Source organism: Elephas maximus, chromosome 13 (assembly GCF_024166365.1).
Source record: "Elephas maximus indicus isolate mEleMax1 chromosome 13, mEleMax1 primary haplotype, whole genome shotgun sequence".
NCBI lineage: Eukaryota > Metazoa > Chordata > Mammalia > Proboscidea > Elephantidae > Elephas > Elephas maximus.
Window position 1 is genome coordinate 58,168,915 of NC_064831.1, and position 18,712 is coordinate 58,187,626.

General features: G+C 37.1%; 1 protein-coding gene across 2 annotated transcripts in view; it reads left to right on the top strand.

The window, feature by feature from the left end:
* PIAS1 (protein inhibitor of activated STAT 1) overlaps positions 1–18,712 on the top strand; it is a 138,026-nt gene that overhangs the window by 13,642 nt on the left and 105,672 nt on the right. For both annotated transcript variants that reach the window (XM_049905813.1, XM_049905814.1), the window contains exon 2: positions 13,007–13,451. In XM_049905813.1, coding sequence (XP_049761770.1) covers positions 13,007–13,451 — 445 coding nt within the window. The remainder of the gene's footprint in view (positions 1–13,006; positions 13,452–18,712) is intronic.

Below are 18,712 nucleotides of genomic sequence, written 5' to 3' on the forward strand. Positions count from 1 at the left end.
GATCCTTGTTTTTCTTTTTGTCTCGGCATCTTTTCTGTTGGGAGGTTTTCTCAAATTATTGATGATTTTTGATTTTAAGATGATTGAGAAGTGAGTCCTCCCCCACGTCCTCTTTGGAATCTTCCAACTGTGAATAGTTTTGGTTTGAGGCTGTCCATTTTTCCAGAGGGGAGCTCTCCCACCTCCTGTTGAGTGTACTTACTTGGCTGCGGGTGTTTAGGGAACAGGGCTGGATAAAGATGTCCTACTTATGGGTATACAAAAAAAAAAAAAAAAAAGACAAACCCATTGACTTTCCTTATCTATACATGTTCAGGCCTGTTCCTCCCCCTTGACCTTAGCTCTCTGTGGGGTTCCTGAGTCTGGAGCCTCTCTGGTTAAATTGTTCCAGTAAACAAACCTCTGGCCTCCTGTGTGAGGAGGGGCCAGGGAGCATGGTAGGGAAGTTGTCTCCTCCATGTTTGGATAGTGAAAACTTGAGTATCTAGTCATCCAGCTTACAGACTTTCAGGTATCCCACTGATTTTCAGCCTTGCATCTATGATTGCCTCCTCCTTTGGCCTTGTGCATTATTTTTCCCGTTTTTCTTCATTTACTGTCATTTTTGTTTCCCTTCAGGGAGGGAGTATGTTAGATGTTTGTATATGGTTAGTTTACCATATTTAAGTGGCGATCATTGTAAACTTTCTGTGAAGCTTATAATACAAACTATGTTAATATGTTATACCCATTCATAAATAGCTGCCAGTGTTGAATCAAGATTTATACTGAGTGGTAATAGAAGTTGTGTTGTTTTGGGAGGGAAAGATAGGTTGCATTTAAAAAAAAATTAAACATGCATAAAAATAGTACAGCATGTATGACTTATAGAAATATGTGGAGTTTATAGAATAATAATAAAACAAACATTAAGAAACATTTTAAAACTTCTAGGCCTTCCCTTGTACTTCATCATCCTGTGTCCTTCCTGCCTCCTCTAAGGCTACTTGTTATCAACAGGTTATTTTTTAAAATAAAAACTGGTAGTGAAATAATATTTTTTAATATTATCTATTCATGTGGTTGTTTTTAAACCATTGCTTCTAATTAAGTCTTTTAATTCTATCGTAGGCATGTGCATTTCTAAATTTGCTATAGCATCCTTTGAAAAGGAGGATTCTATAGGTGTGGTGGAAAGAAAAGTTTTGGGGATCTCATTTTGAAAATATGCATTACTGTGGCATAAATATACATAAAACCCGTTGCCGTTGAGTCAATTCTGACTCATAGCGACCCTGTAGGACAGGGTGGAACTACCCCATAGAGTTTCCAAGGAGCACGTGGTGGATTTGAACTGCTGACCTTTTGGTTAGCCGCTGTAGCCCTTAACCACTATACCACCAGGGTACCCATTAAAAAAACCGTTGCTGTCACGTTGATTCTGACTTTTTGCAACCCTGTGGGCCACAGAGTCTAGCAATTATGCCTGATGATGTTTGGGAACGAAGAAGGGACTTAAGTTAATTGCCATAGTAATCGACACGTGGTTGAGTTTCTGAAAAGTACTCAGATTTAGATGTGTCCAGGCTGTAATCCATGAAGTTGAATCAGAGTTAGACTTAAGAAGAAAGTCCAGCTATTTGGAGAAAGTGTAAACCATTAAAGTCTGTGTTATACTTTACATATTTTTGTCTATTTTTTAAAATATTTAATACATTTTTAAGTTTTATGTAAAGATAATTCTTTACTGGACTATAGGTATTTGTATTAGATATTAAAAACAGATAAGCACCCCCTCCTTCTGCCTATTTGCACATTGGCCTTTCATATCACATTTGCGTAAAGCAAGGTTCTAATTCACTCATCCTGTCAACGAAAAACGAGAGCTGATTTATGCCCTAGAATACTGTGTTTAAAAAAAAAAAAAAAGCCAAACCTGTTGCTGTCAAGCTGATTCCGACTCATAGTGACCCTGTAGGACAGAGTAGAACTGCCCCATAGGGCTTCCAAAGAGCAGCTGATGGATTTGAACTGCTGACTTTTGGTTAGCAGCCGTAGCACTTAACCACTACACTACAGCTGCCGCACCAGCAGGGCAATAGATAGAGTTTTTGCCTTTGTGAAACTTACATTCCAGCATTTCTATAAACATATGGAAAATAGTTTATAAAGAGCATGTTTTTATAATTAGAAAAAAGTATTTTTTTATTTTGAAGAATTTTTTTTTTTTTAAATATAAAATTCAAACCCAAATGCACTGTTGTCAAGTCAGTTCCAACTCATGGCGACCCTGTAGGACAGAGTAGAACTGCCCCCCAAAGGGTTTCCAAGGCTGTAATCTTTACGGATCTTTCTCCTGCAGAGCGGCTGGTCGGTTCAAACCACTGGCGTTTCAGTTAGCAGCTGAGCTCTTAACCGCTGTGCCACCTACCTACTTCGCAAAAACCAAACCTGCTGTAGAGTCGATTCCGAATCATAGCGACCCTATACGACAGAGTAGAACTGCCCCATAGAGTTTCCAAGGAGCGACTGGCAGATTCCAGCTGCCAACCTTTTGGTTAGCAGCTGTAGCACTTAACCATTACACCACCAGGGTTTCCAACTGTGCCACCAAGGCTCCTTAATATCAAATAAGCAATGTTAAATATATCGTTAAGGTTAAATAGTCATTTATTTCTGCTTCTTTAAGATAACTTTTTGGGGGAAGGAGAGGAGGGAAGAGCAAGGGAAAGATATGAAATGGTTATTGTGGGAAGTTTGCTGGTTAACTGAAGAAATTTAGTGGGGATGTCAGTGCCACTGAGGTTGGTGATTTGGATGTATAGTAATATTTCTCTGGGTGCGTGCATTCTTTTCTTCTGCAAAGTTCAAGCCAGTTGAGTGTGATAGGCATAGAGGGGCAAGGGAATTTTGCAAGGGAATAGTTAGTGATAGACCTTGGAATCTTACACTGAACTGGAACCGAAGGATGGTATCATCCACGGATAGAGATAATTTACTTTGTCTTTTCCAATTTGGATACCTATTTATTTCTTTTTCTTGTCTTATTGCTCTGGCTAAGACTTCTCATAAATTATTGAATAGAAGCTGTGAGAGCAGGCACCCTTGTTTTGTTCCTGTTTTCAAGAGGAAAGCTCTCGGTCTTTTTCCATTAAGTGTAATGTTGGCTGTTGGCTTTTCATGTCATACTGAGAACTTTTCCTTGTATTCTGATATTCTTTAGAGTTTTCGTCAAGAAAGGATGTTAGATTTTATCAAATGCTTTTTCTGTATCCACAGAGATTATCATATGGTTCTTTTCCCTTGTTCTGTTGGTATGGTATATTACATTCATTTATTTTCTAATGTTGAACCATCCCTACGTTCCTGGAACAAATCCCACTTGGTTGGTATGTGGCTCTTTTAACATGCTGTTGGACTTTGCTAGTATTTTGTTGAGGATTTTTGCATCTATATTCATAAGAGATATTGGCCTGTAGTTTTTGTTTTTTGTGGTATCTTTGTCTGGTTTGGGTATCAGGGTTAGGTTTGCTTCATAGAATGAATTAGGGAGTATTCTTTCCTTCTCTATCTTTTGGGAAAGTTTAAACAGTATTGGTGTCAGTTCTTCTCTAAATGTTTGCTAGAATTCCCCAGCGAAGCCATCTGGTCCAGGACTTGTTGTTGTTGTTGGGAGGTTTTTCATCACCGATTTGATCTTTTCACTTGTTATGGGTCTGTTGAGACTTTCTATTTCTTCTTAAGTCAATTTGGATAGGTTGTGTGCTTCTAAGAATTTTGTCCACTTCATCTAGGTTATCCAGTTTGTTGCCATATAGTTTTTCATAATATTCTGTCACAATTCTCTTTATTTCTATTGGGTCAGTTGTAATGTCCCCTCTTTCATTTTTTATTTTGGTTATGTGCATCTTTTTTCTTTGTCTAGCGTCATGGATTGAATCGTATCCCCCAAAAATATGTGTCAACTTGGTTAGGCCATGATTCCCAGTATTGTTTGCTTGTCCTCCATTTTTTTATTGTAATTTTATGTTAAAGAGGATTAGGGTGGGATTATAACACCATTACCCAGGTCTCATCCCTGATCCAATGTAAAGGGAGTTTCCCCCGGGGTGTGGCCTCTACCACCTTTTATCTCTCAAGAGATAAAAAGGAAAGGGAAGCAAGCAGAGAGGAGGGACCTCGTACCACCAAGAAAGCAGTGCCCAGAGCGGAGCACGTCTTTTGGATTTGAGGTATCTGCACAGAGAAGCTCCTAGGCCAGGGGAAGATTGATGAAAAGGCCAAAAGAAAGAGAAAACCTTGCCCTGGAGCTGACACCCTGAATTTGAACTTTTAGCCTACATTACGGTCAATAAATGAATTTCTCTTTGTTAAAGCCATCCACTTGTGGTATTTCTGTTATAGCAGCACTAGATGACTAAGACATCTGTCTAAAGGTTTGTCAGTTTTATTGATCTTTTCAAAGAATCAACTTCTGGTTTTATTGATTCCCTCTGTTTTTGTTTTTATTTATTTTTGCTTGATCTTTGTGATATTCTTTCTTCTGGTAGGTTTAGGCTTAGTCTGCTTTTCTCTTCCTAGTTCCTGGGGTTGTCAAGTTAGGCTGTTAATTTGAGATCTTTTTTTATGTAGGTGTTTATTGCTGTAAGTTTCTCTCAGAGCCAGACTTCGCTTCTTCCCATACATTTTGGTGTGTTATGGTTTCATTTTTGTTTGATTGTGAGAAACTTTTTATTTCTCTTTTGATTTCTTCCTTGACCCGTTGGTAGTTTAATAGTGTGTTGTTTAATTTCCATGTTTTGTATTTTCCAAGTTTTTTTTCTTTTTTCTATTATTGATTTCCAGCTTCACTCCATTGTGGTCAGATAACATACTTGGTATGATTTCAATCTTTTAAAATTTCTTTTCATCTTTTTTAATATAACTAAAATTTAAAATAATTTAAATATGTGGCTTGCATTTCCAGCTTATATCTCTTATGGGCAGCACTGTCTTAGAGTTGGGAGGCCCTCAGTAGTGGTAACGGTTAATGTGCTTGGCTGCTAACCGAAAGATTCGGGAGTTTTGAGTCCACGCAGAGGTACCTCAGAAGAAAGGCCTGGCGATCTACTGAAAATTCAGCCATTGAGAACCCTGTGGAGCACAGGTCTACTCTGATGCATGGGGTTACCATGAGTTGGAGTTGACTTGATGAGTGCTGATGTTGCTTGTAAGGCTCTAGAAGTATTATCACTAATAAATAATAATAAAATAAGAATTAGGAAGAAAGACATCTGTAGGAATCTGTAGAACCCATTTTAAGCATCCTTAGGGAGAGGGAATAGATATTTCTTAAATTTATTTTCATTGAGTCCTCTCTTGCCTTTTCTTCTACTAGTCTTTGTGCTTGGAATTTCCTTGTCTTCATCCCCTTGACATCCTCTTCTCCCCTCGCTCCAACGGCTAACTTCAAGGAGTTTGCCTCGTTTTTGTGGAAGAGAGAAATGTACAAAACAACTATAATAAAGTCATATAAAAGAATGACCATGTAAGTAGTTAACAATGCATTCATAAGAGGAAGAAGTCATTTCTGGCTAAGCTTATTTTAAACTGGACAGGCAGGTAATTTTAAGTGGAAAGAACACCATGAAAAAGGTAATGAAAGAAAACACTGAGGTATGTTTATGAAATACCTAGTAGATCCATGTGTGGAGATCTATGTAAGAGAGTAATGAAAGCTTACTTTTCTCTCTAGGGGCTTTTCTTAATCTTTTTTCTGGGACCCAGCCTGAAGGCTATGTGTGGTGCAGTGAATTAATATGGGACTTCTGGCCACAGTCTTTGTAATTACCACCAAATGACTGAGTGGGACTATACAAATGAGGTGCTTGTGGCCCACCAAGGGGATTGCATGGCTTGCTAATAACGTAAATAAGGTTCACGGCACCCTTGGGGGGGTGGGACCCTAACAAGGGGATTGGTCAGTTTTGCCATCCTGCTTGGCTTAAAATGAGCCATCCTAGAGGCAGGAAAGAGGATCTCACCATCACTAAGAAAGAGGCAGGAGTGGAGCATGTCCTTTGGACCTGGGATCCCTGCACTCAGAAGCTTCCGGAACCAGGAGACCAAGAGAGAGAGTTGTAAAGGCAAGAAGCATCAGCAAAGGCAAGAGACTGGCAGGAGGCGACATGGTGGGTTCCAAGCCCACTAAGCGAGAAAGCTGAGCGCCTTCAGGCAGGAGGCTTGCTGATGAAGTGGGATGCCTCCAGGCACCTGGTCGGGGAGCTAGGCTCTTGGACCCACAGAAAGCTGAGTACCTTTGGGCGGAGACTTACTGGCAGAATGGGGTGCCTCTGGGCACTTATTTAGGGCTTGTGCATTGATCCAGAAAGCATTTATCAAACATCTTTATGCAGAACAACTTGGTAATATGTTAGGATTTTAAACTTTAAATTAAAAAATTTAAATTTGTTTTTTATTAGGAAAAATACTGCATTAAAATTTTAAAATGTTCTGAGTTGGGCTTATTATTTTTAGCATTCTAGTTGAGGGAGCTGTTTGAAGGACATATCCGTATGTTTCATCAACGGTGATAGTACATAAATGGGGTGATGCCTAAATGATCAAAAATGGAAGTCATAGCACATCACTTCAGCGGTTAAGTTTATAGTCTGCTTAAAGGAGAAAGGAATCTCCATGTGTGTATAATCACAATATTTTGTCATTATGTGGTTGCTGAATGAAATTAGTATGATGGAATAGAAACCAGGAGAAGAGGAAGATGATCAGCACAACAGGTCATTTTTCGGTTTGTTTATGTTGAGAAATAAATAAAAGATGAGAAATTGGGTGAAATAAGATCATGGAGAAGTATGTAACCAGCCTGATGTGCTGCACTGAGTAGAAACTGTCTAACTAGGTTTTCTGGTTGAACAGGGCATTGTTGACAAACTGCTAATCTAATAGCTGCTTATTAACTTTCAAACAGGGAGGATTAGAAATGGCCCAGAAGTTAGTTCCATTGAATGAAGAATCTGATTTTGAAAAAAATAAAGTGTTTTTGTACCGTGTAGACTTCAATGTATGCAATTGTAGAATTACAAAAAAATTATTTCATTGCTTTTGTGGCTGGAAAGCGCAAAAGTACAAGTGAAATATTTTGACATTATTATATGCCTGTTTTGTTTGTCTTCAAAATTTATTCTGGTTTACAGTTGGTTAAAAATTGATACCAGATAGACTCAATATAAAGTCTATTACTACTAATCCTGCAAACTACTCCCATGGGACCGATGAATGAGAATAATTATGTGGTTCAACAGGAAATACCTAATTCCTATTCATAGTTTAGATATGACCTTTAATAATGTAAGGTCATAGCTAATGAGACATAAAACCAACACTTCATTTAATCACAAAAAAGCACCCTGTCTATTTAATCACGAAAAAGCACTTTGTTGATATTACTTGAATGTTGTATTGTTTTTGTCTTTCTCAGAATATGGCCCCTGCCTCTGTGTGGTTGGGATTATGTATATAATAATAGGCATACAAAAAAAGAGAACTAAAAAACAATTAGGGGAGACATAGTAAGAAAACTTCCCAGAACTGAAGGACATAAATCTCTAAAAGAGCTCACCAATTATTAGTTCATGCAGTTTAAAAAACAAAAATCGACACCATGGCAAGGCAAAGCATTGTAAAAATTTCAGAATGCATAAGGAAAAGTGCCTAGAAGCTTCCAGATGGGGATATATAGATGACTGTGCTTGGTGATCGAAATGGTGCTAGACTTAACAGGAACACTGGAAGCCAGATGACTATGAGGAAAGGCTTTAAGATTCTGATGGAACGTGATTTCCTGCCTAGAATTCTACTGAGCCAAACTCAGTAAAGAAGAGGATAAATTAGAAGATATTTTTAGACCGTGCAAGGTAATAGTACCTCCCATGCTCCCTTTCTCAGGATGTTACTGGAGGAAATACCCCACGAAAATGAGAGAAAACCAAGAAAGAGTAAGAAGTGAGATCCGGGAAACGGGTCCACCAAAGAAGAGAGACAAGGGAATTTCTAGGATAAGTTAAAGGGGTATTCCATGAGAGTAGTTGTGCACCAAGCCTAGAAAGCAAGCAGCCCAAATTGCAACAGAAGGATGGAGGGTTATATCTGGGAAAGAAGTTAAAATACGTAGACTTACCTGATACATTTGAATAGATTGAGAGGAAAGTTACACTTCTGGCACCAAGTTTGCAGGTGAATTAGCAGTCTAACTGAAAGGTTGGCAGTTCAGACCCACTCAGAGGCACCTTGGAAGTAAGGCCTGGCCTGGCAATCTGCTTCTGAAAGGTCATGGCCTTGAAAACCCTGCAGAGCAATTCTACTCTGTGTGCACAGGGTCACCATCATTTGGAATTGACTCTGGCAGCGAACACTTGATGACCACCAACAGCAACATAGAAAACTAAGCAAATGGAAAAACGATGCAGTTGTTAACTACAAGAAAAGCAAAGTAATACAATAAAGGAAGAGTAATCATGATGTACTTTTGGCTCAGCTGTGAATATTAATTACGGTCATAGTGATGTAAACACCAACCATTGATTCCAGGGGTGGGTTATCAAATAGGCAAGGTAAGCACAGGCTTACTTGTGCTTACTTACTAATCTGCAGTGAAAATTTCACATGGGTTTCACCACATCATGTTGACCACAGATTAATAAGTAAACACAACTGAGACCATGCTTACCTTGCTTACTGGGTCATCCACCTCTGTCAGGGATTATACCTTTGAAAAGAGGCTTTGATTCTGTAGGAAGGTACTGTGGGGTTGGGAGAGAGACAGATGCCAGCCATACCTGGAAGCAGAATCTTTGATGTGCTGAAAAAATGTGAAATGGTTCACAGATGATCTGGTAAGTAAGGTAAGCAGTGTGGGTCATCTGTTCCTGATTGATTCAACTGAAAATAATGATTTAGGAAGATGGGGGGAGAAGAGATGTAATAGAGCTAAACCATTTTCTCTAATAATAGGAAGTTAACCCACCCCAGTGCCCTCGAGAAAAAGAAAAACTAAGACCTGTATAGACCTGCTATTTAGAATGTATTGGAAAAATGACAGAAGAAATAGGTAAGAGCTGAAAGTGGTTGTCTGAGGATGGGAAAATTGGGATTGGGCAAGGGACTGCTTTTTTTCTTATAAAATGGTGTGGTTTTTAAACTATGTGCATATCTGATTTTTTAACAAAAATTAATTGAAAAAAATGCACCTCTAATCATAGACTGCTCTTCTGTACAGAACATATGCACTTCACAGTCATTCTGAATCCCTTAGGATTCTGAGAACTATATCATTTGAGGTTGTAGAGTCAGCAGAATGGCATGGAATTCTGGTTGCCAAGAAGGTAATGATTTATAGTAGTCGTAGTGGTTGATGCTGTCCTTAGCTGTAAATATTCATTTCGTTGTAGTGCTAACAAATGGGGATTTTTAAACACATGGTAGATTAAAATATATTGCATTTCATCATCTCAGATGTACTTGTGTTTAGTTTTCCTGTGTTGTCAACACTTTACATTGTAAATTGACTGCACCGTGCTTTTCTGCAGCTTTTCAGTTGAGTGACGCTTCAGACGTTTTACTGTTTCCCACCTCCTTGTTTTATTTAGCTTTTTAAAATAGCGCATGCTTATTACAGTCCTTCAGAAGAATAGCTGCTCGGGTAACAGCGATAGGGACCACCCGATCTCTCCCTGTACCTGGTTATAAGGTGCAGTGGTTAATTTGAATCCAGGTGCATTCTTTTTTTTTTAACAACCAATTTTTTTTAAAGCTGAAATGTTGAAGCTTGAAATAGAGAATAAATGTTAAATAAATCTTCTTATGGGTTTTTATTTTTCCCATTTAAAAGGCGTGTGGCTTACTTCCTCTAAAAGACAGCACATCACAGTATAAAAGCATGAGAATTGGAGTGGAACTGGTTGGGTGATACTCTGGTTTCTTAATTGTCCTAAACCTCAGTTTCCCCATGTGTAAAATGAGGACAATACTTGCTTTATATAATTGTGGCAATGAATGAGGCATCCTAAATAAAAAAAAAACAAAAATTTAAATCCTTGTCTTTCTTGTTACGGTTAGGGGCCGTCGAGTCAATTCTGATTTATAGCAACCCTGTGTACAAAATGAAATGCTGCCCGGTCCTGCACCATGCTCACATAGTAAAAAAAAAAAAGCATCCTCAAATAGTAGCTGCTCAGAGTAGCTACTGTTTGAGTACTTAGTGTGTGCTAAGTGTTGTTTTTACTGCTGCTAATGCTTGCTGTGCCTTTCAGAGACAGTCACAAACGTAATTGAGAGCTGTCAGGTTTATGTCATTAACTTTTGACCATCAAGCAAGAGATTTTATTTTACGTGAGTTACCAGTGTGTTCTTAAACAAAAATAGAACAGTGACGCATCTATGCTGTATTTAAATCCTTGTACCTATAGAGCACGGACAAAAGCTGTCATCGATGAAGACCCAACCCAGTGCCATCGAGTCAATTCCGACTCATAGTGACCCTATAGGACAGAGTAGAACTGCCCCACAGGGTTTCCAAGGAATGCCTGGCGAATTCGAACTGCTGACCCTTTAGTTAAGCAGCCGTAGCACTTAACCACTACGCCACCAGGGTTCCCTCATCGATGAAGAGTTTTAGTAATCACTGTGTTTGAGAATGGAGTTGAATTGAAATGGAAAGACATTTTTCACTTTATGAAATTTGTACGGTTTTCTCTGTAAAGCAAAATGCATTTGACCAGTGCTAACCTAAATTTATTTTTAACCTGTAATTCTTGAAGCATATTTCATGTTCTGTAGAAGCAGAAACTTACTAAGCATCTTTTTCTATTAGAAGTCCCTGTTCCTTTTAAAATAGGCAGTAAAAACCTTTAAAACTGTTTTGTACTCTTAGACATTTTGATGATTAGGGATAAACTGATATTTTACTGATGTTATAGTTAGTAATTAATTCCTGATAACATCCTAAAAAGAAACATTTATAGGATTTGGGATAGAATTTGTTTTTAAGGTCTACATCATATCATGCTTTCTCTAAAGCGTTAGAGTTGGGAGCTCATTTGAATTTATAGCTATATATAACTATAACTTCTCACTGTAAATTCCACCCTCACCCATTCTTCTGGTTCGTCGCCTCATTCATTTGTTCATTTGTTGTCCAGACATTTTGAGCTTCTACTGTTGTCAGACCCTAGTCTTAGACGCTGAGGGTAACATGGCCTTTTGTGCTCCAGAGAACCTCAATCTAGTCATGGAATCAGTTGTATAAACAGAAAATTATGATAAACGGGATAAATGCTAAAATAAAGATACAAAAAGTGACCAGTAAGAATAGTGAGGAGAGAGTCATTATTTCTACCAGCCTGATGGGCAGAGGCTGACAGAAGCTGGACCTTGAGGAAATGTAGAGTTTCTGAGATCAAAGAAGCAAGGGAAGGCCTCGGATTTGTTTGATTAAAACTGGTTGTGGTCAAAGATTCCAACTCATGATGACCGTATATGTTGGATTAACCAGCTTGTATTGCACACATACCCCCCCCCCCAAAAAAAAAAACCTGTTGATGCCAACTCATAGCGACCCTATAGGACAGAGTAGAACTGCCTCGTAGGGTTTCCAAGGAGTAGCTGGTGGATTCGCACTGCCGACCTTTTGGTTAGCAGCTGAGCTCTTAACCACCGTGCCACCAGGGCTCCATTATTGCATATAGAGCTCTTAATACACTTTTCCTCACTATTTTATGTGTTACTTAATTGTTTTTCCACATGCAAAGAACTTTCAGAGGATTGACTTGGGGGAGAGCTCTTTAGAGAGAGTAGTGGTGAGTTAGGAAAGGCAGCGTAATAGCTTTTGTGTATTTGTATGAGGTGGGAATAAGACAGTTGGGAAATAGCAAATAAGTAAGCTTGTGTGTGTATTTTCTGCCCTAACACTCCCTGTCAGAGGTAGTGAAGTCTTTTGGGTAAGCCATTTCTTCTCTTTGGATTCCATTTTCCTCTACTTTAAAATGGGAGGATTGGTGTAGATGGGTATTTCCTACTAGTAGCCTCTCAGTAGGTCCACGAAAAGGAGAAACAGTGACCAAGTAAGTTTGAGAGTACAAGATAAAACAAAGTTAAATAGATTTCTTTACTGTAGCTGCACACATTATAGCATGTGGATTGAATTCCTGGACTTTTTAGCCTGGCCTTGCAAGTGGAGCGTGAGTCAATAATGTTTCCAGTTCCGGCCTTAATGGTTTAGGAGAAAGACTGTGGGTTTTAGAATCAGACATATCTGAGTTTGAATTCCAACTGCTATTTAGTAGCTGTGTGGCCTTAGGTGAATTATTTAATCTTTCCGAGCTGGTTTCCTCATATGTAAAACAAGCATAACTCCTTGTGGAGTTGTAAATACTAAGTAAGAACCCATGTGAAACTGTCAAGCATAGTATCTGGTATATAATGAGTCAAAAAGGGCATGTACAGTAAGTGCTGCCAACTCCAGAGTTAGTGCAGACTATAATACTTGATAATGTTATTTATATACTGCTTATATCTGGCATTTGAGGTGAGCCGTTTATATGTGTTTCATGTATACTTGTAATTTCCCCCAAGAAAACAAAATGTTCTTGAAGGCAGATTATTACCTTTGCCATCTACATAAGACTCAGCACTTTCCTGGATACTCAGTAAGTGCTTGATAAATGTTTGGCAGCTTCATTGAAGGAATGAGGAATGAGGTGAGATGTGATACTATCATGGTGTGTATACTTTTATCTTACATCTTTTATTTTCCCAGGCAGAAATCAGTACATTTATGAATATTAATTTTAGTTTTCTTTGGTTATTTATGTTAACTGATCAAATCTTAAGTTTGAAATAACTAGAATTGACTATAAATGAGCTAGTGACCTTTAAGTAAACCATAAGTAAAGGGGTTGTAATAAAGTATTGTTTAATATTGTGAATTATATTGTTGGAATACTAATATTTCATATTTTGTTTTGTTCCTAAGCAAATGGTTATGAGCCTTAGAGTTTCTGAACTCCAAGTACTGTTGGGCTACGCTGGGAGAAACAAGCACGGACGCAAACACGAACTTCTCACAAAAGCCCTGCATTTGCTAAAGGCTGGCTGCAGTCCTGCTGTACAAATGAAAATTAAAGAACTCTATAGGCGGCGGTTCCCCCAGAAAATCATGACGCCTGCGGACTTGTCCATCCCCAACGTACATTCAAGTCCTATGCCAGCAACTTTGTCTCCATCTACCATTCCACAACTCACTTATGATGGTCACCCTGCATCATCACCGTTACTCCCTGTTTCTCTTCTGGGACCTAAACATGAACTGGAACTCCCACATCTTACATCAGCTCTTCACCCAGTCCATCCGGATATAAAACTTCAAAAATTACCATTTTATGATTTACTGGATGAACTGATAAAACCCACCAGTCTAGGTAAGGTTGTTGTGTAATGGTTATTTGGTGACTTTTGGGGGATAAATTTTCATTTAAGACTTTTAATTTGACCCGCTTTGTTATTCATAGTGAAGTTCACATTTGATAGTAGCATCCAGACAATAGTAAAGATCTTTCAATTTTAGGTAAAATCAAATATACAAAAACTATCTTTTGGACAGAAGGAAAAAAGCATAATCAAGTTTCTAGTTATGGTTGCTAATGTAGTAAGTATTAAAAGATTTTCAAGAATATGAACTTTTAAAGTGTAATATTTTATATTAATATTTTTAAGTTTCAAAATTAAAACCAAGTAAATTACTATCAGCTTCTGAATTCAGTTCTTCATTTTCAGAGGTTGATGACATCTGAAACATGAGTTTTGATTGTTCAAATGAGTAAATGGTTTCACTTAGGAGAGTTTGAGCTGTTATGTGTGGTATTTCAGCTTCAGATGATTTTTTTCAAGTAGATACGTGTGCTTGTGCAGGCGTACACATGGCCATGGCTATCTTATGATGAATGGTTGGAATCTTATTCACTGTGTTTTCCCATCATCTGATTAGTATCTGGCCTGGCGTATTAGTAGAATTCAGTGTATTATTAACCAATTTGTAATTTTATTGCTATAATGCTAACTTATTTAATATAGAATATAACAGGCCTTATTGTGATCACTGATGCCTTTGTGTAATATATTTACAATATTTGACTTACACATGCTTGTTTGTTGTTTAAATCAGTGGTCTACAAATTACAGCTGGCAAGCCAGGTGTAGCCTACAGTCTATTTTTATGTGATTCTGAGATAATTATTTTTAAAGGGTTATTAAGAACAAAACAAACAAACAAAAAACCAAGAATATGTAACAGAGACCATGTATGTCTGCAAAGCCTAAAATATTTACTGTCTTCCCTTTACAGAAGAAGTTTGCCAACCCCTGTTATAAATCATTAAACATTTCAGTTTTGGGGATTGGTGAGTGTTGAATTTTGACGCCATTTACTGAAATTCTGTCTTTGAACTGGGAAGGATTTGAATGGGAGAAAAATGTAGGACGGAAATCAAATTCACGAAAAAAGACCTGACTTACTGGTCGGACAGAGACTGGAGGAACTCCTGAGACTACGGCCTCTGGGCACTCTGCTAACGCAAAGCTGAAACCACTTCCAAAACCCACTTTTCAGACAAGATTAGACAGGTCTATTTATTATATTTAGCATAAGTTACCTGAGTAAGTGAAGATTATTGTTGTTGTTAGCTGCTCTCAGGTTGGCCCTTGAATCATGGAGACCCCATGCACAACAGGATTGGACTGTTGTGATTCATAAGGTTTCATTGGCTGTTTTTTTTTTTTCATAAATAGACTGCCAGGCCTTTCTTCCTACTCCATCTTAGTCTGGAAGCTCCACTAAAACCTGTTTAGCATCAAGACTGAAAACCTTCACTGACAGACTAGTTAGTGGTGGCTCAATACTTGAGATGTATTGGCCGGAAATTGAAGCTGGGTCTTCGGCATGGAAGGGAGGGAGAGTTCTACCACTGAACTGCACAGATGCCCTCAAGTGTAGATTACGGGAGTCGTTTTTAAACTACATGAATTTTATTTCCTATTTTTTAAATGACTGTAACAAGAAAAGAAAGCTAACATTTGTTGAGAGCCTACTGTGTGCTTACAAAAAGAAAAGTTATTCATGCTCCAAAGTCCCTGTCTCATTGCAAGTTTAGTGTATATGCATATACAAGCAAATTATATTCTTATTTTTCACAGAGGGAATTATATATAACATTCTGTGATTTGCTTTTTTATTTTATTTTTCTCCACAATATATTATGGATATATTCCCTTGTCTGACATATATATGTATAAGTATGTATATACATATCTTCTCTCATTTTTAATCAAAGGCAATAGTGTGTATGTGTTGTGTGTGTATATTCTAGTTCATTTCTTATTAAAGACTATATACTATTACATGATTTATTTAATGAGTTCTTTATTAAAAGACTAAGCGCTCAGCCACTAACCAAAAGGTTGGCGGTTTGAATCTACCCAGAGGCATCTCAGAAGAAAGGCCTGGCGATCTGCTTCCAAAAGATCACAGCCATTGAAAACTGTGAAGGGCTGTTTTGAAACCCATGGGATCGCCGTGAGTTGGAATCAACTCGATGGCAGCTGGTTTGGTTTTTGGTTTTGTTACTAGAAGACAAAATTTTCTAGTTTTCACTAATAAAAACAGTGCTGCAGTGAACGTTATCTGAAATCTAAAAGGAAAAATATGTTAGTGGCTTTTATTTGATTTGATTCTTAGCTCTCAAATTTTCTTCTGGTCTTAATTTTGCTGTTTTTATTTTCACTAATGAAAATGTCAAGTCCTGGTGTGATTAGAATGCAAACTGGACACACATTATAGTTATTATATTGGATGATACTTACAGAATTTTAAGCTAATTTTTATTATTATGACAAGATACTTTGGTTGAATATGTAATTAGGCGTTCGTTTCAAATTGTTTGCGCCAGTTGTCTTTTCACTGTTTCATGCCTGAGTAGGCATTGTGGCTTAATTTATCATAATTTCCATCCTATATTGTATTACTTTAATACTTCAAGATACATTTATCCTTATGAACTTTTTAACGTGTAATAGATAAAACCAAAAAAACATAGTGTCGATAATAGATAAACCTATTTAATTTTCTCTTGAAAAGTAATTAGAAGCAGAACTAGCTCAAAAGAAATTGTGCTGTTAAAACTGCAGACATTTCTGATAACATTCTATAGTTTTCCATCCATAATGACAATTTTTAAAGAATAGACAATATATTTTACATTATTTTTCCATTTTCATTCTTTATTTGAAAACTTACAGCGAGAACTTCAGTGGGTTTTTTGTCTGTGTGTGATGATTTAAAAGCAATGTCATAAAGTTTTACCTAGTCTTTTTTTTTTTTTATTTGTGGTAAAATACATTGCCCGTTTAAAAGAAAATTTATTCTGTAGTTGTTAAGAATATACACAGCAAAACATATACCAATTCAACAGTTTATGCATGTACAATTCAATGACATTGATTACATTCTTCAGGTTGTACAGCCATTTTCACCCTCCTTTTTTCTGACTTGTTCCTCCCCCATTAACATAAACTCACTGCCCCCTAAGGTTCCTATCTAGTCTTTTGAGTTGCTGTTGTCAGTTTGATCCCATGTAGATAGATCTTAAAAGAGCACAATGATCAAGGCAGACTTTTTTTTTTTTAGTTAAGCTGAACTGTTGTTTAAAGAAGTGGATATTCTTGGTTTAAGATGTAAAGATTATCTCAGAGCAGTAGTTTCAGGTGTTCATCCAACCTTCGTGGCTCCAGAAAATCTGAAGTCCATGAGAATTTGAAATTCTGGGCTGCTTTTTTCCCCTTTTGATCAGGATTCCTCTTTCGAATCTTTAATCAAAATGTTCGGTAATGGTAGCCAGGCACCATCCAGTTCTTCAGGTTTCATATGTCGCCCATTGTTGATAACCAATGTGTAAATCCTCACATTTGCAAAATTGACTGGGTTGACTTACTATAAGTGACTGGTTGAATTACTATAATATTTCCCATGAAATTTATTTAACTGGGCTTTACTCATGTTTAAAGTGTTATTTAAAGTATAACTGGTTTGAATACCAGTTTTCATTAATAAATCCACTGTTTGTGGTATATAATTGTACAAAGTGAATGGTGGTGTAGAATTATTTTTGAAGGTTAACGTGGTATGTAAATAGATTTCTGATTTCTCATTGTTAGAGAACTAAAATAAACACTTTGATTATACATAAAAGGTCTCACCAGAAAGTAATTTGTGGAAGTTTATTGACTCAGTAAATATTCTTGGGAGGGGAATGCTCAGTGAATATGAAAAACATTTAATGAAAGTAGATTCTGAGTAATCCTGCAAAGTTTAGGGTGAGTATTATTTTGAGGCTCTGTTGATTTTTTTTTTATAGGTTCCTTAATGCTGTTAAAGGACTGTTTTTCTACTTCATTAAATGAAGTGGCTACTTCACAGAATTTAGTTCCCTAAACGACTACTTTTGCCAATAGAGCATTTGTTTTGAACCTAGAAAAACGATGTTTTCTGAAAAATAAGTGGTTTCTAGCATTCTCTTATTTTTAAACATGGAGTACAATTAAAATTGGTCATACATGTGTTACAAGCTCTGAAGAGCTGAATTTTGACCAGCTAGTTCACAGCTCTCCTTTGAGTCTAGAATGTGACATGTAAATTTAGCTCTTTAGTTTTTCCTTCTACTTTGGCCTTACATACTAGCCTTAAATTTTAAGATGTTCAAATGTAAGCTGATTGTTTTTGTGCATGGTTCATGCTCCTAACTAAAATTAAAATAATGGCTTAATAGTAATCCCCATTTTATCCTCTCATTCTTACCCATTTTTAACATCATTTTATTGCTTCTTTAAAAGTAAATAATTTTAAGGTTTTTATTCGTTTTGGAACTATGTATTAAAGAGAATTCCTTCTGTTGTCCATAGTTAACTAGAAGAATTTAGAGATGAAGTAAAGGTAGTGGTAAAATAAAATGCATGAGTCATTGTGTGCTTTTGCCTATTAATATCAAAACCCTGTTCATTGCTATGAGGCCCATTTCAAATGCTCTCTTTTTAACTTTTCCGTTAATCTTTTAGGATTTCTCCCTTTCGTTTGTCCCTTCCCCATCCTGAATCAATTTCACTTTCCCACATGCTCTCTTATCATTTAATTGACCTCTCTTTAAGTGCTTTTGTTGTCAGTTCCTAAAAGGGTAAGGACTCTGCAGTATTCATCTGTGTATTCCTGTGACAGCTGTCTGTGAAACTGTTACATTTTAGTTCAGTAAACATTTATTAGCTCTCAAATTCATTTTAGATATCACAGATTTGAATCTTTTATTTCACTTAAATTCAGTACATTTCAACCATTTTACCATCCAGACACAGCTGAGGAATACCAAATTCTATCATCATAAACAGGGACTTCTGGTGGGGATGGGGAATAGAGTAGGAAAAAAGGGTATCCTCCTGCCTCTGCTCTGATCACTTAATTGGTAACATGGAAATTTAATATACTGTACTTAAAAAATTTTTTTCCTAATCACAAAAATACTACATGTTAATGTAGAATCCACAAAAATCACTTGCTTACTGTAGAGATATGTTCTTAAAATATTTCCCTAGTCAGTCATATCTCTATGTGTATGTATGTGTGTGTTCCTGCTTTTGTATT